Source organism: Acanthochromis polyacanthus, chromosome 3, assembly GCF_021347895.1.
Source record: "Acanthochromis polyacanthus isolate Apoly-LR-REF ecotype Palm Island chromosome 3, KAUST_Apoly_ChrSc, whole genome shotgun sequence".
NCBI classification, from domain to species: Eukaryota; Metazoa; Chordata; class Actinopteri; family Pomacentridae; genus Acanthochromis; species Acanthochromis polyacanthus.
The window spans coordinates 1,121,444-1,141,499 of record NC_067115.1 but is presented as its reverse complement, the minus strand read 5'-3'; the positions used below and the strand labels follow the sequence as shown (position 1 = coordinate 1,141,499).

The window sequence follows — 20,056 nt, the reverse complement described above, 5'->3', positions numbered from 1 at the left end:
TTCGTTATCGTTGGTATAAAACAGCCGTGCAGCTGGGGTTGGACACGCAGGTTTAATCACAAACACACTTCACACTCGTCAGTTCTACACGAAACAAAACAGCAGAGTTCAGGCGGTGAGACGCTTTGTGAGCGACGGGACGAAGGACGGATCAGATTTGGCAATAAAAGAAGGAGGCCATGCAACGGAAGCAGAAGATCAGAAGCACCGAGGCCCAGCAGACGTTCATCCGCCGCTGGAAATAGTCCCTGTTTCCTGCTTTGTTCAGTCTGAACTGAAGCACAAACGTAAAGCTGACATTTATTTCAGATTTGATAATAAAAAAACAAAAATGTGTTTCTGCTACTAAACTTTATTTCCTGTGAAGACGCAGAACAGGATGAGGATTCTCTTTTGTCCAGGTCTGGTCCATCCTGGTCTCGTCCCTTTCCTGCTTCTTCTGACTCACTGGAACAAGTTTCATGTCTGTGAATCCACTTCAGGGTTTCTGCTGCATCAGAATGAAGCCTCTGAAGCCTGAAACTCACCAGTGGCTTTCAAATGCACCTTATTCATTTTAAAATATACGAACCAAAACGTCAGATGTCCGATTCCAACTTCAGTCAAATCACTTCATTCTACAAGTACTTTTTTTAAATGGCAAAAATTAAGCCTTTGGTTAAACCAAAGCTCATAAAAAACTGAAAATTCAGAGATGTGGGTGCAAACGTGAAGCCGTGGATGACTGAGCTGTGAGCTTTCAGGTGAACTGCAGGCAGTGTAAACAAAGCAGACAAAAATATAAAGAGTTAAAGGGCACGAGGAAGATTTTTATGCTCGTAACAAAGTCTCATATTAATGTGGATGAATCTTTGTTATTTACACTTGTTAATGCCCACATTTTCAATTCATGAATCATTTTGGTTTTGTAAATATTTGTATTTTATTAATTTTTTGTCGACTCGTCTAGAGTTTCCTGTGAGAGACGAAGCGATTTACAGCAAATACGGAGCGCGTGCGCTGACGGGGCGTAGCAGAGCGGAGCTAGCTGTTTTTAGCAGTAGCAGAGCGGAGAGTTGGTTGAGAAGACAGCACACATGGAGCGCAAAAGGAAGCGAACGGAGCAAAGTCTGCAAGCAAAAAGGTTGTCAGATCGACAAAAAAGCAAAAGACAAGTTCATCTTGGACAGGCATTTCAGAGGTGGAGAGAATTCCGGGAGCAAAAAGGAATGAAAACAGATGCTGAGCTGGCTGTGCTTCTCCTAGACAGGTACGTAACTTTAGCTCTTTGTAAGTTTGATACAATTCTTTTGTCTTTTGTGTGTGTTGCTTGCGATGTGTGGTTAGTAGACTATGGGATTCGTTTGACTGTGACTGGTTTAGTTGACTAACTTTGTGGCAAAAACACTGTGTGGGTATTGGCTAATGTAACGTTAGCTCGGAGCTACTGAACGTTAGCTCGGTAACAATGATTTCAACTCCGCCGGCTTTCCTGAGGCTCGCTCGCTCGTTTACGACGGTTTGCGACAGTGCGCGCCGAGGCTCAAAGGAAATGTAGGCAACGCTACATTTCCGCTAAAATCTTCCTCGGTGCCCCTTTAAATATCTACATACATTTATCCAGTGCTGATACCAGCTGTTCTTTTTCTAAATAAAGAATCAAAGAAACGTTGATTATTTTTTTCTGACTTCCATCGTTCCAACTTTGGGTTTTTCACAAACATTTGACATTTTAATTAAATTTTGAGTCATTTTGGACGACTCTGAGGTCAATTTAGACAAAGTCAGTCATTTTAAATGTGAGGTTTTGTCATTTCAGATCAGATTTAGTTCTTTTCACCTCATTTGTTGTTGATTTATGTGAAGTCCTGCAGACAGAAGACATCTCTGAGTTCTCTCTCTCTTTAAATTGCTCAGTTTCATTTTGTATTTTGTACTTTTACATGATTCAGTGTTTTTTTTAGTCTGTCGCCCTGTTGGTTTGGATCTATTTTTATTTTAGGTTATCATGAGTTCTTACCAAACTTTATTTCATATCTAAACTCTATTTTTTGTTGTTTTTGATGTTTAAAGCTTTAAAAAAAGACTTCCCTGCAGTGGACACACAGACTTGAGATGTTCATTAAACTTCATCAGAAAACCTTTGTCGCTCTGCTTTAAAGCTGCAGCGCTTCAAATTCTTCTATGATCTTTTCTGGGAGGAAGACTGAGCAGTGATCCTTTACAGTTAGCAGCAGCTTTAAAGCAGAAACCTGAAGCCAGCAGAGCAAACCGCTGGTCTGTCTGCTGGAGATACAGGAAGTGGCTCTCAGTTGAACGCCTCCTTGTTGATCCACATCAGGGTTCGCGTCTCGTTGGGTTTGCACTCGTACTCGATGTTGCTGAACTTGTTGCCGAACTGGCAGTGCTCCCTCTTATAGTAGTTGTAGTATTTGGCCTGCCAGACCGTCTCGAAGGTTCCCGCCTTGTTAAACTGCACAGAGAGGGAACCGACGTCATCAAAAGTGTTCAATCAATGATCTGGAACTTCAAGCTTCATGCATATTAACCCTCTGAACCCGGCAGTTTCTGATCCTGATGAACAATGATAAATGGGTTAGTGGTGGTTAGACTGTTTAAGGAGGAACTATTTAAGGGTTAGTGGTGGTTAGACTGTCTAAGGAGGAACTATTTAAGGGTTTGTGGAGGTTAGACTGTCTAAGGAGGAACTATTTAAGGGTTAGTGGTGGTTAGACTGTTTAAGGAGGAACTATTTAAGGGTTAGTGGTGGTTAGACTGTCTAAGGAGGAACTATTTAAGGGTTAGTGGTGGTTAGACTGTTTAAGGAGGAACTATTTAAGGGTTAGTGGTGGTTAGACTGTCTAAGGAGGAACTATTTAAGGGTTAGTGGTGGTTAGACTGTTTAAGGAGGAACTATTTAAGGGTTAGTGGTGGTTAGACTGTCTAAGGAGGAACTATTTAAGGGTTAGTGGTGGTTAGACTGTTTAAGGAGGAACTATTTAAGGGTTAGTGGTGGTTAGACTGTCTAAGGAGGAACTATTTAAGGGTTAGTGGTGGTTAGACTGTTTAAGGAGGAACTATTTAAGGGTTAGTGGTGGTTAGACTGTCTAAGGAGGAACTATTTAAGGGTTAGTGGTGGTTAGACTGTTTAAGGAGGAACTATTTAAGGGTTAGTGGTGGTTAGACTGTCTAAGGAGGAACTATTTAAGGGTTAGTGGTGGTTAGACTGTCTAAGGAGGAACTATTTAAGGGTTAGTGGTGGTTAGACTGTCTAAGGAGGAACTATTTAAGGGTTTGTGGAGGTTAGACTGTCTAAGGAGGAACTATTTAAGGGTTAGTGGTGGTTAGACTGTTTAAGGAGGAACTATTTAAGGGTTAGTGGTGGTTAGACTGTCTAAGGAGGAACTATTTAAGGGTTAGTGGTGGTTAGACTGTTTAAGGAGGAACTATTTAAGGGTTTGTGGAGGTTAGACTGTTTAAGGAGGAACTATTTAAGGGTTAGTGGTGGTTAGACTGTTTAAGGAGGAACTATTTAAGGGTTTGTGGAGGTTAGACTGTCTGACTGTCAGTCGGATTGTCTGGTGGTGAAACTGCCAAGTGAAGAGTGATTGGAGCTGTTTATGATAGTGATCTTAGATATTTTATGCTATCTTACATCAGACATGCAGATTTACATTCTGTTTGAATCATATCTTCTATGTATGAAACAGAGTTTAAATGAGACAATAAACTGGAAATCAAACATCTTTACTAATCTGATCTTGTTTTTGGAGCGTCTCACCTCGATGCTGACCTGCACCGGCTGCCGGTCGCCGCTCTTCGTATGTGGAACGCCTTCGGTGTCGTAGAGGCCGTGGTAAACCACCGACTCGGCGTCTCTGGACTGCTGCTCCAGAGGAAAGACCACACCGCCGATGTTCATGTTGCTGCAGGACGAAGGGAGAACCTCTCATTAACTGAAACGTTCCTAGAAGTTCTAGTCGTATCTAAAGAACACACTTTAATCGAATGTTTAAAGAACGTCCTGACATGTTTTCGTAAAGTTAATGTACTGTTTTAACATCCAGAAGATGTGGACAGAACACAGATGATGTTCTATGAGGAACGTTCTCAAAGCAACATTCAAAAAACGTTCTCCAGATGTTTCAAGGCCTCAGATGATGTTTATAAAACGTTTTTCTAACATAATATATTGCCAAAGTGGAACGTTCTTCCTGCAAAGTTCTCAGGAGCCGTTTGACCATCAGAGCTGCTGCTGACTGTCAGAATATCGGCCATAAATACAGAAAACTCCGTCTGAATATTTCGTCTCATAAAGACCCTCAGTGGCACCAAACTACACGATTAAAGCTCCAATCACAGAGAAAGGATCTGCCTCTGAAGGTGAAAAATTACGTTTTTATGTTTGATGGAACATCACTTTTTAATGGAAAACACAAAGAAAACACAGAGACACAAAATAACAAAAAGACACAAAAAGACACAAAATGACAAAAAAGACAAAATGACAACAAAAAGACACAAAATGAAAAAAACCCAACAAAATGACAAAAAAAGACACAAAATGACAAAGATGACACAAAATGACAACAAAAAGACACAAAATGACAAAAAAGACACACAAAATTACAACAAAACAATCACAGAGACAAAATAACAACAAAGACAGAGAATAATAACAAAAGACAGAAAATGAAAATGAATCGGCCTCTTGAGGTGTAAATAAAGGTTTGATGGTGTGGAAGCTCAGAGGACAGAAACTGGTTTTCTCTGGACCACCTCTGGACCATCTGTGGACCACCTCTGGACCACCTCTGGACCACCTCTGGACCGCCTCTGGACCACCAGCTGGTTGTTCTGGTTCTACCTCAGCATCAGACTACAGGAAGGTTCTTTATTATTTTTCTCAGGTTCTGTCTTCAGACTCTGGTCCTCACACCTTTACAGGTATTTACTCCAGAGATCTCCTCATCTTCAGCCTGAACATCTCAGCTCGGCAGAAATACGTGAATATCTGACATTAACGTGGACGGTAACGGACCGGTTCTGAACGTTTGTCGGTATTTTCCGTGTTTTAACGACGCATCTGTGAAACAAAAAGGAAATATTCTGTAAATGACAGGTTTCTGATGAACGCGCGGAGGCAAAAACGGAGGATTTTGCTCCTTTTTCCGGTAATCGGTGACCGGTTCATCACCGACACCTGATCCGCGCCTCCGAGCTGCCGCTGCGGCCTGCAGCTGCTGCAGCTCCGGGAGCGGAACCGGGACGACAGAATGCAGCCAGCAGCCGCCTTTAAACGGGTCTTACGTGGCCTCCACGGTACCGGGCCGCAGCACCACCTCGATCCGGTACTTGGAGCCGGTGAGCAGCTTGATGGTCCGGTTCTGGCCGAAGCGGGTTCCGTCCACCTTGAAGAACACGGGCCCGTCGTTGGGCTGGATCCGCAGGGCGATGGCCACGGTGATGATCGGCGGGACGTCGTCCATGTCCGGGCTGAGCTGCTGTCGGTGTCGGTGTCGTTTCTCGGTGATGCTGAGGCCGGATGCTGAGAGGAGCTGCGCCCCCAGCGGCGGCAGCAGGAACAGCAGCAAACAATGGAGCTCCTTCTGCACCGATCAGCTGATGTTCTTAGAAACAGGTTAGTGTTCTACTGACTTTTATGCTTGTTAAATCATCAATAATATCTATCAATATGTATGAAAATATTTACGTCAAATGTAAAACAAACAAACTGTGAATAATATCCACATCAAAAACCTACAGTATTTTTTCTAAAATGACAGAAAATGTGTAAAAACGTGGATCAGAGTTTTCTCGTGTCTCGTTTTGTCCGAAGATCTTCTTTGTGATGAAAGAAAGAAACCAGGAAGCATTCACACTGAAAGCCCTGTGATTATAGAATCTAAACAGTTTTTATTGAAAATCTGTTTAATTAGTGATTAATTAATTATAAGAAATTTGGAGAATAATAGTTATTAACTAAGTGTTGCAGCTCTTCTTGAGAAAACAATAATTGTGACGATAAAAACAGCAGCTGAGCCTCAAACATGAGATTTATTGCATCTGAGCCACATTTACATCAAAACAATCAAACATTTCATTCTGCATGATCTTTTTGTTTCTTAATAAAAAATTAAATATGTACAGTATAAAAGTATATATTAAAGTTAAAACTGAGGCATTGAGAAGTGCTCCATCATCTGTCCAGCTAGAAGTCTGTGTAGGTTCTCATTCATCCAGGTCATGGTTCTCCAAAGTAGTTTAAATCAATCCACTGGACTTTAAGAAAGTTCCTTGAAGGCAACACCAACCACCAGAACTGAAGAAGCCTCTTGGATGAGAGGTGAAACGTCTTCAAGGAACTTTCTTAAAGGATTGATTTAAACTACTTTGATATCTGTCCAGCTCTCTTCTGTTCAGCGATCATCTGTCCAGCTCTCTTCTGTTCAGCGATCATCTGTCCAGCTCTCTTCTGTTCAGCGATCATCTGTCCAGCTCTCTTCTGTTCAGCGATCATCTGTCCAGCTCTCTTCTGTTCAGCGATCATCTGTCCAGCTCTCTTCTGTTCAGCGATCATCTGTCCAGCTCTCTTCTGTCCAGCGATCATCTGTCCAGCTCTCTTCTGTTCAGCGATCATCTGTCCAGCTCTCTTCTGTCCAGCGATCATCTGTCCAGCTCTCTTCTGTTCAGCGATCATCTGTCCAGCTCTCTTCTGTTCAGCGATCATCTGTCCAGCTCTCTTCTGTTCAGCGATCATCTGTCCAGCTCTCTTCTGTTCAGCGATCATCTGTCCAGCTCTCTTCTGTTCAGCGATCATCTGTCCAGCTCTCTTCTGTTTAGCGATCATCTGTCCAGCTCTCTTCTGTTCAGCGATCATCTGTCCAGCTCTCTTCTGTTCAGCGATCATCTGTCCAGCTCGGCCTGCAGGATTTCTCCCCACGTCTCGGCGTCCAGTGACGTCATCTTCCTGCCGCTCAGCTCGTCGGCCGACCTCACCTGGCTGAAACGTCCTCTCAGCCAATCACGCTTCAGACAGCAGCGGCTGTAGTTCCTGCCCAGAGTGACCTGAAGGCAAACATGTTCCAGAGATGATCAGTTGGTTCCCCCTGAAACCCAGAACTTTAGCGTATTTAACTTTACTGCAACATTTTACCTTCAAACTACAAATATTTTCAGAGTTACAGAAACTTCCATCTGTAAGTCCATGTTCATCATCAGTCTGAGTCTACAGTGACTTCTGGAACTCTGGATTTAATGATGGAACCATTAAAACATGAGTCTTTGTCACAACAACAATCATTTTGGTTCTTTCATAGATTTATGAAAGGTTTTCTGGAAATCTGACAGAATCTACTGGATCAGAAATACACAAACAGAAATTTGAATTATCAATTTTGGGTTTAGACTTTCTTTGGACGCAATTTAAATCTAGAAAGAAAAAGAAAAGACCTTCTGGAGGAAAGTTCTGTGGTCAGATGGAACAAAAACTGAAGGTGAGGCCTTTAACCCCAAGAACACCAAACCTATCATCCAGCATGGAGGTGGCAGTATCATGCTCTGAGGAACTGGAGCTTTCCACCAAGTAAATGGAATAATGAAGAAGGAGGATCACCTCCACGTTCTTCAGGAGAACCTAAAACCATCAGCAGAAGGTTGATCTTGGACACAGATGGATGTTTCAACCAGACAATGAACCCAAACACACATCAGACGTGGTAAAGAAATGGTTCCATCAGGCTGGAATGAAGGTTCTGGAGTGAAGGTTCTAGACTTGTCTCCCCAAAGTCCTGACTTAGACCCATCAAGAACCTGAAGAACCAAGTTAGAAAGACCACAATTTTAGTTGAAATGTCTGTCTCAGACTTGAGTCAGTTAAAATGACAGTATAATGATACCTCCACCTCCATGCTTGATGGTAGGTAAAGTGTCCAGACGAAGCAAAGACAAACCAGAAGACTGAAACCAAAAGAACCGAAATGAGGTGAAAATATTAAAATTTCTGATCCTGCATATTTAGTCATATTTCCACAACACATTTAATAAATCTACAAAGAAACCAAATATATGATTGTTGTTGTGACAAAGATTCATGTTTGAACGATTCCACCATAAATCCAGAGTTCTAGGAGTCATTGTAGGCTACAGACTGATGATAAACATGGACTTCACCAGCGTTATAAGCTGTAGTTGACAGCGGTGGTCTTCTACCTTCCAGGACAGTCCGTCCCTTCGGTCTCCGTCCACCTCCCTCCTGCAGACGGCTCGGACCAGCAGACACTGCCTCCTCCACAGCTGCTCGCTCTGCTCGATGATGTGATGCCAAAGTCTGCAGGTCCGCGAGGCGCTGCAAAGACTCTCTGCGTCCAGCTCGCCGAAGATCCTCACACTCATCTCCGTTGGCAGCGTCTCCGCAAAGTTCTGAGGACGGTCGGCGTCCGGTGTCACGGCGGGTCGACCTTCACAGAGGAGAAACGCTGGCGAGGACCTCGAGGGTTCATATTGCATATCGGAGCAGCTAAAAACACAGGAAATCAAATCAGAGGAAACATCCAACAGTCTGGTGGCGCCACAGCAGGAAACTCTCACCTTCAGGGAACCTTTGTTTTATCTACTATAGTTTGTGTTCATTAATGATCAGAGTTCTACTCTAGAACTCTCTCCAGGGGACGTTCTCCTTTCCTGCTTCCAGTCTTTAAGTTTAGTCTCACTTAGAACATTTCAGGTCCTTGAAGTCCATAGAGGTGGGTCCAGATTTATCACTTTTTAATGGACGTTTTCCATCATTTCTGAGCCTCAGAACTTCATCAGTCCAGTAGACAGACTTGTGACATTGAACACTGGACAATTTAAGGTCATTTTGGAGTAATATGAGGCAAGTTTTGTACATATTTCAAATATTTTAAATCTTTTTAACATCTTTTTGTGATTTTGAACTATTGTTTGAGTCTAGTTAAGGCATATTTTTTAGTCATTTTATGCATTTCTTGTCATTTTGGACAGGTTACAATAACTACAGACACACATCAAGTCTTTTTGGATATATTTTTCATAACTTAGACAAGTTTTAATTAATTTTCAAATTGAGTCAGTCTGGAAAGATTTTAAGTGATTTTTAATGTCTTTTCTCTTTTTGAACTATTTTTCTAATCATCGTAGAGAAATTTTAAGAAAATCTCATCTGAGTTCTGATAAAAACTAAACACAAATGGAAGTAAAATGATAGAAAACACACAAATCAGCCACTTCAGGATGCAGAAGGACACAATTACTGCAAAAACACAAAAGCTGAGTAGAAAAGGACGCACAATAAACACAAAGAGCCAGAAACAACACAAAATGATCACAAAAAGCAGCGGAAAATTACCAATAAGAGCTCGGAATGACACAAAATAACCATAAAGCTTCACAAAACGAGCACAGAGACCCAAAATAAGCACAAAATCACCACAAAATGACAGAAACAACGCAGAATGACCACAATAATACACACAAAAAAGACAAATGGACAAAGAAAGACCACAAAAACAACACAAGATGATCACAAAGAGAAACAAAATGACAACAAAGGCAGAAAGTTAACACAAAAACAACACAAAATAACTAGGAAGAACCAGAAAAAACACAAAATGTCCACAGAATGACTCTGTCTCTTTCTAACCGTCCAGGAGCAGCTGTCCATTAAACTAAGTGTTTTCTGTCTGTTGTTTCTCGGACTGAGGCGGACTTTGTTCACATCCCAGTGAATTATTACTGAAACGCGTTCTGTCGCCTCCGCCCCGCTAGCAGCAGCTCGGCTAGCAGGCTAACAGCGGCCCAAACACACTCCTTTTTCTCCCATTTTCACACCAAACGCCTTTTTTTACCGGAGAAACGGCGACGGTGAACGTGTATCGGCGGTTTGAAGGAGAAGGCGGCGGGGCTAGCGGTCTGAATACCGGTGTCTTACCGTCGGTTGGTCGCTCCGGTTCTCGGACAGCTGACCGTTTAAATGTCCCAACGGTTGTTTACACACACACGGCATCACGTGGTGTCGCTGACACGCGCACTGGGCTCATACGTCCCTGACATGCGCACTAGGCTCACACGACCGTTAAATTAATACATTTAAAAACACGCTAATCAAAAAATCCTTTCGATTATAGTTCGCAATTTGTTATTTTTTTTGCACCGATAGATTTAAAAGTGTTGTATGATCACGAACAGATTTTATTGTGGATTTTAAAAAATTCACTTTAACCGAGAGCAGGCCAGACTCCGTTCAATAATCTGCTATTTTAAGGAGAAATCCCAAACGTGTGAAGTGATTTAACGGCGAAAAATCAAACATTAAATATTTTCTGGATTCATTAACATGCCTCATTAATTCGGCGCTACTTTTGATTAAATAATAATACAAATTAAATAAATCATTTGTCTATTTTTTTTAAACAAACAGAATCATATTTGAATGTGTAACACAAACCTCTTCCAAATAAGTTTTTTGAATTTCTTTTTTTATTTTTGTAACAATGGGTAAATGACAAAAAAATAAAAAAGACTACAGAGATGGAAATGTCTGAAAACAACCTGAGAGACGCAAAGTGAATCAAACTAAATACAGAGACAACGAAAACAGTTGTGTACAGTGGTGTAAAACAAGCATTTCTTTATGTTTCGTGTATCCCAATTTAAGATCAGCCTCTCTTTAGTGGTAATCCGCCTCGGTTTATTTCATATGTACAAAAACTTTGCATAGAAACAGGAACTTTTGTAAAAACGGTTGGATTCAGAATAGAGTTCTGCGTGAAGCCTACTGCGCAGACTCCGATGCATCCCGGAAGTGTAGGATCGTGGGAGCAGAAGTTGTGGCTGTTTTCTCTCCTGCTCTTTCCACTTCCACACAGAATCGACCTCATTCGAACCCCCGGCAGGTAGATAGAGGGGCAGTTAAGCACCGCCCGGCTCCTCCTAGACCTGCCCCGGGGGTAACAGAACTTCCTGTCCTGAGGAAGCAAGACTCGGAAAAGTTAATTCTGCCTAAAGCTGCCAGAACCACCTGGACGGGACCGTCATGTCCGACTTCGACCTGGTCCCGGTGGACGGCGGGGATCCCGTCCACCTGCCGCCGGGGGAGACGGTCGTGGGCCGCGGTCCGTTCCTGGGAGTGAGTCCACCCGGTCCATCTGTCATCAATTGATAATAAGTGATCAGATACACGCAGGGACATGAATAAAATCAAGTCTAGAATTTAGTAAAGTTTCCCTGAAGTCTGGTGCTGTAGATGTTTGTACAGAAACATTAGATCCTGACAGAAAACAATCAGGTTCCCTCTGACTGTGAGTCTAAAAATGACTAAAATCCGAATAAAGACTGCTACAAGAAGTTTTTGTGCAGATGCATTCGTATTTTTGTGTTTTCCAGAAAAGTCCCCAACAAAAAGAAATAAGGATTATACCTGGAACAAGTGATGTGATGTTGAATGGAGTCTGGTGTAAAATTGGGGATGTTTTCAATGAAGTCTGGTCCTATAGATTATTGTGCAGGAGTCAGTATAAGGAAAAGTCTGCTTTGATATGCGGTCGACAGATTTTTAGTAACATGGTTTAACTCCTGCTGGTGTCAGAAAACTAGCTGAGCTGTTCTGTCCAGTTTTATATCTGTACTTTTATTCATTAGAATGATGGATCTGTTGTGTGTCGTCTCAGGTCAGCGATAAAAGAGTTTCCAGACAACACGGGCTGCTGGAGAACCTGAACGGACAGCTGAGGCTCAAACCGGTATGTTCTGCTTTTTATAAACGTCTCTCTCTGCCAAACAATATTTAAATGTCAGAGCTCCTGATTTTCTTCAGATGGAACAGATGATGAGTTCAGGGACCGTTGGAAAGTTCATGTTTCCTTGATTTTAATGCACTTTGACTTTAAACTTAAATACATCAACGGCAGCTCTGTTTTCATCAGTTAGCTCAGAAGTTTCTGTAAATCTCCTGTAATTTATGGCTGAACTGCTGCTGACCTTTTAGGAAACTAGAAGAAACGTTTATGTTCAAATTTTATGTTGAGGACTGAAAACAGATAAACCTCAGAAATTACTTTAAACATCAACTGAACTGACTCCAGTTGTTACCACAAACACAGAAAATTACTGCAAAACAACACAAAATAACCACAAAAAGACAGAAAATAACCACAATAATACACAAACCCACCAGAAAGAAAGAAAATGACCACAAAGAAACAGAAAACGACCACAAAGAGAGATGATTACCACAAAAAACACAGAAGAGACAGAAAATAACCACAATAATACACAAAATGACCACAAAGAGACACAAAACAACCTCAAAGAGACACAAAATTACCACAAAAGAGACAGAAAATGACCACAAACTGAGCATCACATTTCATGTTCAGGGCTGAAAGGAGAAAAATCCTCAGAAATTACTTTTAAATATCAACTGAAATGACTCCATTTAATTTGTAAATACTGGTTTCCTCTCCAGATGAAGGTCCCTCTGCTGTTGCTTCACTAGTTTCTGTAATCAGCATCACTTTGTCCAACATTAACCCTTTTAAACTGGAGGCAACGTTTCATAAGACGTTTTCATTTTTAAGACGATGAGAAGCATCTTTCAGCTCATGAAACATCACCGTGGGTCCTGAAGCAAATGTCCCCTCTGTGCAGCTCCACAGATACTCATCAGCAGGACGAAGGTCTGCAGGGTTAAAGACATAAATCACCGTTTGTTTAAATGACTTAGAGGTTCTTTCCAGGAGAATAATGAACGGTGCACAGCTTCTCGTCCATTTCAAGTCAGATGTGGAATCAATGATGCAGCCAGAGGCTCTGCAGCGCCACCAGAAGTTCATCTTCATTCCTTCTTCATTGGAGATCTGTCCGTCAGCTGAAGGTTTCCTCCTGCAGGGCGTCAGAATGTGAAGTAAACCATCCACAGCTATCGACGGTCGGTTCTTTAACAGAGAAGCTTCTGATGGACAGAAACTGACTGAAGTGGAACCTCAGTGGTTGAACTGATGCTCCATCAGTCGAGCCCAGAACAACACCACGGACATGTTGGGGTTCTGAACTGGGTCACCTCAGAAACCGTGTTGTTTTTAGTCCAACTGTGATTTCCAATCAGTCAAACTGCATCAACAAAGTGAAAGATCTGACTGAGAGACTCGACAAAGATGGAAAAGATCCAAGAAGATCAGTGAGCAACTAAGAACCAGCGAAGCACAGAGTCAGCAGGAATCAGGAGGTCTAGAAGGAGTCATAGTTCCACTAATCAGGAGGTCTAGAAGGAGTCATAGTTCCACTAATCAGGAGGTCTAGAAGGAGTCATAGTTCCACTAATCAGAGCTCCTAAAATGACTCCACAGACAGTGAACTACTTTCTCCATCCAGCTGTAAAAACAGACATCAGCTGCTTCAGACTTGGTTCAGGGGTTCTCCATGGAAACCAGAGTTAGTGTGAAGGAACCTTCAGAACATCAGCCTCTATGGACGGAGGACCAGAACTAAACCTGGCTGCTGCTCAGAACTAAACTTCCAGATGAAAGTTTGCTGAAGAACATGAGAAGAAGCCTGATGGATGCTGGAGAACATTCTTTGGTCAGATGAAGATCAATGAGTTGGGTTCAGATGGAGTCCAGATGTTTGGTGAGAACCTGACCAGGACTACCACAGTGGATGCATGGTACTGACAGTGAAGCACGGAGGTGGAGGTGTGATGATCTGGGGCTGCATGAGGTCAGAAGGTGCTGAAGACATTTCTAGATGAAGGTCTGAAGATAAAGCAAAACACAAAAAGACAAAAAAGTGACAAAAACGAACCAAAAAGAGACACAAAATGGCCACATAAAGACGCAAAACGACCATGATGATTGTTGATGACACTAATGAAGTTCAGAATCGTGTGACTGGTAACTGTTGCTGCCGTGACCTCTAACTTTTACCTTCCCTGGTTTTGTTTTTTTGGTTTCTGCAGATCCACCTGAATCCCTGCTTCGTTCAGTCGTCCTTAAGCGATGAGCCTCGGCCTCTGCAGAAAGACTCCTGGCACCTCCTCCATCATGGAGACTTGTTCTCGCTGCTGCCGGGTCGGTTCATCTACGAGGTGGTGGCGGTGGGCGGAGAGGAACACACTCCCAGGTACTCACCACCTCAGATACGCTCCTCTCCATGTTAATGCATGAAGATCAAGAGATGAATCTCACTCACGACGTCCCCATGAATAATTAATGAAGTCTTCATTAAATTAATGTCTCACCTTTGATCTGTGTGGGTTTCACTGGTACCTGATGGCTCAATTAAAAGCCAGCATATAGGCAGACCGTGGGGTTTTTGTTGGGTGTCGGTCATCTTTGATCTCTGATTGCTTTCCTCTGCTTTATCCTGATGCTTGTTTGAAGTTTAGATCAAACGGACCGAAGAGGACACTCCAACAAATGTTCCCACTGTTCAAACCAGCCGAAGCTCATGGAGAATTCAAGTCCATATTCTAACGGCAGCACTCAGGAAAGTTTGAAATAAAGGAAAATGGACTTTCAGAAGCTTCACATTTCTGTGTGTTGTTTCCCGCAGAAACAGCCAGATGTTTGACGAGGAGGAACTTCAGCTTTCTCCTGCTGCTGGACCAGACCAGAAGCAGAACCAGAGTCCACCTCAGGACGTTCTGACACCAGCAGCTCCATCAAACATCGAGGACACCAACAGTCCCAGCAGCAGTCCCAAACAGGTTTGCTGAGTCTTAATTATGGTGCTTTTCCACCAGCTCCTACTCGGCTCAACTCTACTCAGTTTGTGAGGTTTTCCATTGGGACGTAGTTCCTGGTACCAGCTACTATTTTGGTTCCTACTCGACCAGGGTTCCCAGTGAGCTGAGTTGAGCCAATAATGTGACGTCTACGGAGTCCAGGACACTGATTGGACAGGGAGTGATGACACACTAGAGCGAGTCCTTCATGAAAACCAGTGAATGTTTGAGACTTCAATAATCTTTTACATTATTTATCCCATTGGTGGTGAGCTCACTTTAAACAAGTATATTTTGAAAGGAACGTTGTCTTTTATGTGCAGACAGTAAGCTAGCTAGTTAGCCATCAATGCTAACTCCGTGGCTGGGCCGTCGTGCTATGACGACTCCACCCACGATGAGGTGGTACTCAGAGGTAATGAAAAACGACCTAAACCGTTACGAGCACAGTGAATGCATAGTCCTGACAGTGAAGAACGGAATTAAGGATGATATGGGGCTGCATGAAACCTGTTGAGGAGATGATGATTCTAGATGCAGCATGAATGTCTGAAGATAAAACAAAACACAAAATTTCCACTAAAAGACACAACTTGGCATAAAAAAAAGCAAAATGACGAGAAAGAGACAGAAAAGCACCACAAAAAAATCAGAAACTAGTACAAAAAGAAAGAGAAACTAAATGAGAGACGTTGATGATTGGACTGTTAACATCAATAAAATATTAATTTTTAAATTGTCGGTCAAAAGGCTGATTGCTGCAGCATCAACAGTTTCTTCTGTCGATCTCAGAATTTTTCCTTTCTTCATGTATTTCTAGATTTCACAGTTTCATAATTCATCACTTTTCTGTTTTTAATTTATTTATTTTATTGGTTTGGACAACATAAATAAATTAAGTTTAATGTTTGAAAGTAAGTAAATATTAGCTGCACCGTCCTTTAGGATGTTTAGTTTGTCACATTTAGCATGGATCACTGTGTGGAGGTGAGCAGCCAATCATGAAGCAGCTTTCTCTTTTGTTTCCTGCAGGAAGACTCAGCTCGACTAGTGGAGGATGTTCAGAGAGATGATGCCCCGTCTGTAACCAGGAGGAGAGTTTTACCTGCATGGATGATGGCGGCTGTGGCAGCTCCGAGGCCTTCGTCCTCCCAGAAAGGTAGCATTTGTAGTTCCTGTGTCTGTCTGTAGGGGGCAGTGTTTCTGTAGTTCCTGTGTCTGTCTGTAGGGGGCAGTGTTTCTGTAGGGGGCAGTGTTTCTGTAGTTCCTGTGTCTGTCTGTAGGGGGCAGTGTTTCTATAGTTCCTGTGTCTGTCTGTAGGGGGCAGTGTTTCTGTAGTTCCTGTGTCTGTCTGTAGGGGGCAGTGTTTCTGTAGTTCCTGTGTCTGTCTGTAGGGGGCAGTGTTTTTGTTTGTTTCCTCGTCAAACATGTTTCTTTGTGTTCAGCTCCCTCGGCTGTGAAAGGAGGTAAATCTCCTGCAGTGTCAGTCAGCAGTAAACGAGCGGCGGCAGCACGGGCCACACCCACTGTGTCATCCTCACCTGTGGAGGCGGAGCTTAGCGAGGAAGAAGAGGAAAGACCGAGGAAGAGGACGAGGAAGATGAGCAACAGAGAAGAAAAACGTCAGACTGAAAAGGTTCAGCTTTATTTGGTTTTATTTGTGTCATTTTGTGGCCGTTTTGTGCCTCTTTGGTTGTTTTGTGCCTCTTTGGTTGTTTTGTGCCTCTTTGTGGTTGTTTTGTTTCTCTTTGTGGTTGTTTTGTGTCTCTTTGGTTGTTTTGTGCCTCTTTGTGGTTGTTTTGTTTCTCTTTGTGGTTGTTTTGTGTCTCTTTGGTTGTTTTGTGCTTCTTTGTAGTTGTTTTGTTTCTCTTTGTGGTTGTTATGTGTCTCTTTGTGGTTGTTTTGTGTCTCTGTGTGGTTGTTTTGGTTCTGTTTTGGTTGTTTTGTGTCTCTTTGTGGTTGTTTTGTTTCTCTTTGTGATTGTTTTGTGTCTCTTTGTGGTTGTTTTGTGTCTCTTTGGTTGTTTTGTGCCTCTTTGTGGTTGTTTTGTTTCTCTTTGTGGTTGTTTTGTGTCTCTTTGGTTGTTTTGTGCTTCTTTGTAGTTGTTTTGTTTCTCTTTGTGGTTGTTTTGTGTCTCTTTGTGGTTGTTTTGTGTCTCTGTGTGGTTGTTTTGGTTCTGTTTTGGTTGTTTTGTGTGTCTTTGTGGTTGTTTTGTGTCTCTGTGTGGTTGTTTTGGTTCTGTTTTGGTTGTTTTGTGTGTCTTTGTGGTTGTTTTGTTTCTCTTTGTGGTTGTTTTGTTTCTCTTTGTGGTCGTTTTGTTTCTCTTTGTGGTCGTTTTGGTTCTGTTTTGGTTGTTTTGTGTGTCTTTGTGGTTGTTTTGTTTCTCTTTGTGGTTGTTTTGGTTCTGTTTTGGTTGTTTTGGCTTTTTGTGGCGTTTTTGTTTCCTGTGTGTGGTGTTTTTCTGATAGATTAAACCTGGTATCTTTGACCTTCAGGATGTTCTGTCAGAAGAACCCAGCAGGTCTGAACTCAGCGGTGAGTCTGACAACTTCCCTGCGGCGTCAGGAAAAGGAAACACCTCAACACGGACGTCTGAAATCAGTGAATCTGAGACGGACAAGAAGCCGAAAAGCAAACTCACAGCTAAAGAAGCTGAGTCCGTGGAGTCGAACGGCAGCTCGGCGTCCGTCCAGCCTCCGTCCAAATGCCCAGTCAGGACGGCGTGTCCATACGGGAAGGACTGCTACAGGTACGTGGCTCAGTGGTGATGAGCTGGTTGCTTAAAGGTTCGAGTGAAACCCCAACAGAACCTCTGAGGTTTCACTCCTCTCATCACTTCCATGTTTGGTTTCCAGGAAGAACCCGCTTCACTTCCAGGAGTGCAGTCACCCTGGAGACACCGACTACGAGGAAGAGGAGGAGGACGAAGACGACGAGGACCGACCTGAATGTCCCTACGGCACCGACTGCTACAGGTCACGTCTCCTAGCAGCATCCATCCATCCATCATCCATCCATCATCCATCCATCCATCCATCAACATGACCTGATTTCCTCTCTTTGTTCTGCAGGAAGAACCCTCTACACAGGAAAGAATATAAACACACCAGGAGACCAGGTGAGATGATTCACCAGTGGAGACTCTAAATGAGACACACAGTTAAGATAGACATGATTCTAGTTATAACAACAATAACAGTAAAGTTTTTATGGTGTCAGGAGATCAGAGCTTCTTTAAAATGAAAGAAACTCTCCTATTCAGATCAAATGAATCCTTTAGAATGTGGAGAACTCACCACGGTTCCTCTGAGGTTCCATCGTCTCAGTGAGGTTCAGTCACACTGGACCTGGTGTAGACTGGTGTTGGCCTGGTTTGAATGGGTTCAGATTGGTTCTACACTGGTTTCAGACTGGTTTTGGTCTGGTTCTACTGTGGTTTTGGTCTGGTTCTACTGTGGTTTTGGTCTGGTTCTACTCTGGTTTGGTCTGGTTCTACTGTGGTTTGGTCTGGTTCTACTGAAGCTTTCATTAAGGGGCTTTAACTCAAACAGGATGAAATAATTCTGTTGCTTCTGCTAACATCTCTGCAGCTCGAGCTACACGTCGCGTCGCCAAAAACACTCCTGACGAAGACGAAGAGGATGAAGACGAAGAGTACGATGACAGCTTCATCGACGACGACAGCGAGGACGTTGGCGACGACTCGGACTACGTCCCTCCGGAGTCGGATGACGAGGGCAAGGAGGACGTCAAACGGCTGCAGAGAGAAGCTGCGACTTTCCTGAAGAGGAGGAAGTAGATTCATGTCACTTCATTTCCAGCTTCGACTGGAAACACAAATAAGTCAGACGTCTGGATCCAAACTGCCTCAAACATTGAACAGATGAAGGTCGATCATTGACAGCGAAAATTCAGAACAGAATCAATTCAGGGAAAATCAGCCAGTGTCTGGTTCTGTATCTCCAGTAAATTTATTAATGATCAGAGTTCTACCTTCAGACTGTGGATATTTCCAGATTTCCAGGTTCTTAAAGTCCATAGAGGTGGTCCAAGATATTAATCAATGATCTGGACAGTTGTCAGTAGGTCTACTCTAGAACAACTAGAGAAAGTTCTCGAGTAGACCTACCGACACCTGGAGAAAGTTCTAGAGTAGACCTACCGACAACTAGAGAAAGTTCTAGAGTAGACCTACCGACAACTGGAGAAAGTTCTAGAGTAGACCTACCGACAACTGGAGAAAGTTCTAGAGTAGACCTACCGACACCTGGAGAAAGTTCTAGAGTAGACCTACCGACACCTGGAGAAAGTTCTAGAGTAGACCTACCGACAACTCTTAGGATCACTGATTAGTCCGTGCAAAAGTGGTAAATCTGTCTCTGATTTGAGCGCTGATCTCAACAGAACCAGAACCTATCAGTTTTTCTGATCTTGATAAAGTAATAATTCAGACTTTTTGTGCCTTTTAAAGGAAGAAACGTTGTCAGGTGAGTTTTGTGTTCGGGGACTTTCAACATGATCTTTGTGGCGATGAAAGAAAATGTTTGTTCTGTTTGTATTTTATCTTATTGTATCCGTGTAAATGTGCTCTTCTGCTTTAAATACATCCTGTAAAACGGACCAGTGTCCTGCTGATGTTTTCCAGAAGCAGCAGATCGTTAAACCAAATATCTGCAGATTCACTGATGAACAGAAGATTATTGGGAAACTATTTTAATGTCATAAAATGTCCCATCATATGTTTTAAGAAATCTGAAGCACTTTCTCAGTAAAAGTCAAATATTTACTGTTTTTAATCAACAAACTGGAGTTCTGAACGGTTTAAGATGCATTCATCCTGAAAGCCCAGAACCAGCCAAAAAACAAACAAACTAAAAAACAACACAGCCTCTTAAAAACACTTCAAACGCCAAGCCAAGAACTAGGACAAGACCAGTCCAAAACCAGTCCAACACAAAGTCCAGTCCAGGGAGTTTTGCTGCTCTATGTTGACAGTACAAGTTGAAATAAAATGATGAAGTCATTGTTCTGAAATTGTGAACATATGAATAGAATATTTTCTGTTATTTACGTTGATATTAAAATGTAAAAACTGATTAAATTCAACAAATAACAGAAAATGTTCTAGCAGATGATTACACTTATTCTGTGTCGTAGATAAAGAAGCTGAAATGTTCCGTTAACTTCTGGTTGTTCTGATGATATTTTAGGTGAAACTAAACTTTGGTTCCGGTAACGTTGAAGCTGCAGCGACAAACTGTGGTTTAAAAAGAACTCTGAGGTGAAAACCAAATTTTAATGTTTTCATAAAAAATACTGAGCCGCCACAATAGAACA

The 20,056-nt window shown here is 42.4% G+C and overlaps 3 protein-coding genes across 4 annotated transcripts; 1 reads left to right on the top strand and 2 right to left on the bottom strand.

The window, feature by feature from the left end:
- Window positions 1-33: 33 nt before the first annotated feature.
- On the bottom strand, window positions 34-5,577 carry cnrip1a (cannabinoid receptor interacting protein 1a). Its single transcript, XM_022214461.2, has 3 exons — window positions 5,290-5,577; window positions 3,761-3,905; window positions 34-2,452 (listed from the first exon to the last, which is right to left on the bottom strand). Exons 1-3 carry the CDS (start codon window positions 5,466-5,468, stop codon window positions 2,288-2,290), a joined length of 489 nt encoding a protein of 162 aa, XP_022070153.1. The 5' UTR covers window positions 5,469-5,577; the 3' UTR covers window positions 34-2,287.
- A 440-nt stretch (window positions 5,578-6,017) lies between these two features.
- On the bottom strand, window positions 6,018-8,487 carry LOC110965418 (F-box only protein 48). 2 transcript variants are annotated; one of them, XM_051945577.1, is made up of 3 exons: window positions 8,152-8,487; window positions 7,595-7,791; window positions 6,898-7,047 (listed from the first exon to the last, which is right to left on the bottom strand). In XM_051945577.1, the coding sequence occupies exons 1-2, from the start codon at window positions 8,485-8,487 to the stop codon at window positions 7,606-7,608; spliced, it is 522 nt and encodes a 173-aa protein (XP_051801537.1). In that variant the 3' UTR covers window positions 6,898-7,047; window positions 7,595-7,605. The 2 variants fall into 2 exon arrangements, with proteins under 2 accessions (XP_022070154.1, XP_051801537.1); XM_022214462.2 differs by lacking the exon at window positions 7,595-7,791 and having other exon boundaries at window positions 6,018-7,047; window positions 8,191-8,487.
- A 4-nt stretch (window positions 8,488-8,491) lies between these two features.
- Window positions 8,492-19,339, top strand: aplf (aprataxin and PNKP like factor). Its single transcript, XM_022214458.2, has 10 exons — window positions 8,492-11,125; window positions 11,667-11,738; window positions 13,952-14,115; window positions 14,548-14,701; window positions 15,752-15,878; window positions 16,165-16,355; window positions 17,215-17,468; window positions 17,575-17,694; window positions 17,791-17,837; window positions 18,310-19,339. Exons 1-10 carry the CDS (start codon window positions 11,033-11,035, stop codon window positions 18,516-18,518), a joined length of 1,431 nt encoding a protein of 476 aa, XP_022070150.1. The 5' UTR covers window positions 8,492-11,032; the 3' UTR covers window positions 18,519-19,339.
- The last annotated feature ends 717 nt before the right edge of the window (window positions 19,340-20,056 follow it).

Excerpts from the sequence above, each read along its gene's own strand:
- cnrip1a (XM_022214461.2), bottom strand. The coding sequence starts at position 5,468 with ATGGACGACGTCCCGCCGATCATCACCGTGGCCATCGCCCTGCGGATC. Across the intron at positions 3,906-5,289 it reads CCCGGTACCGTGGAGGCCAC|CAACATGAACATCGGCGGTG; the intron begins GTAAGACCCGTT and ends TTCGTCCTGCAG. Across the intron at positions 2,453-3,760 it reads CGGTGCAGGTCAGCATCGAG|TTTAACAAGGCGGGAACCTT; the intron begins GTGAGACGCTCC and ends CTCTCTGTGCAG.
- LOC110965418 (XM_051945577.1), bottom strand. The coding sequence starts at position 8,487 with ATGCAATATGAACCCTCGAGGTCCTCGCCAGCGTTTCTCCTCTGTGAA. Across the intron at positions 7,792-8,151 it reads AACTACAGCTTATAACGCTG|GTTCTTGATGGGTCTAAGTC; the intron begins GTGAAGTCCATG and ends TTGGTTCTTCAG.
- aplf (XM_022214458.2), top strand. The coding sequence starts at position 11,033 with ATGTCCGACTTCGACCTGGTCCCGGTGGACGGCGGGGATCCCGTCCAC. Across the intron at positions 11,739-13,951 it reads GACAGCTGAGGCTCAAACCG|ATCCACCTGAATCCCTGCTT; the intron begins GTATGTTCTGCT and ends TGGTTTCTGCAG. Across the intron at positions 15,879-16,164 it reads GCCTTCGTCCTCCCAGAAAG|CTCCCTCGGCTGTGAAAGGA; the intron begins GTAGCATTTGTA and ends CTTTGTGTTCAG.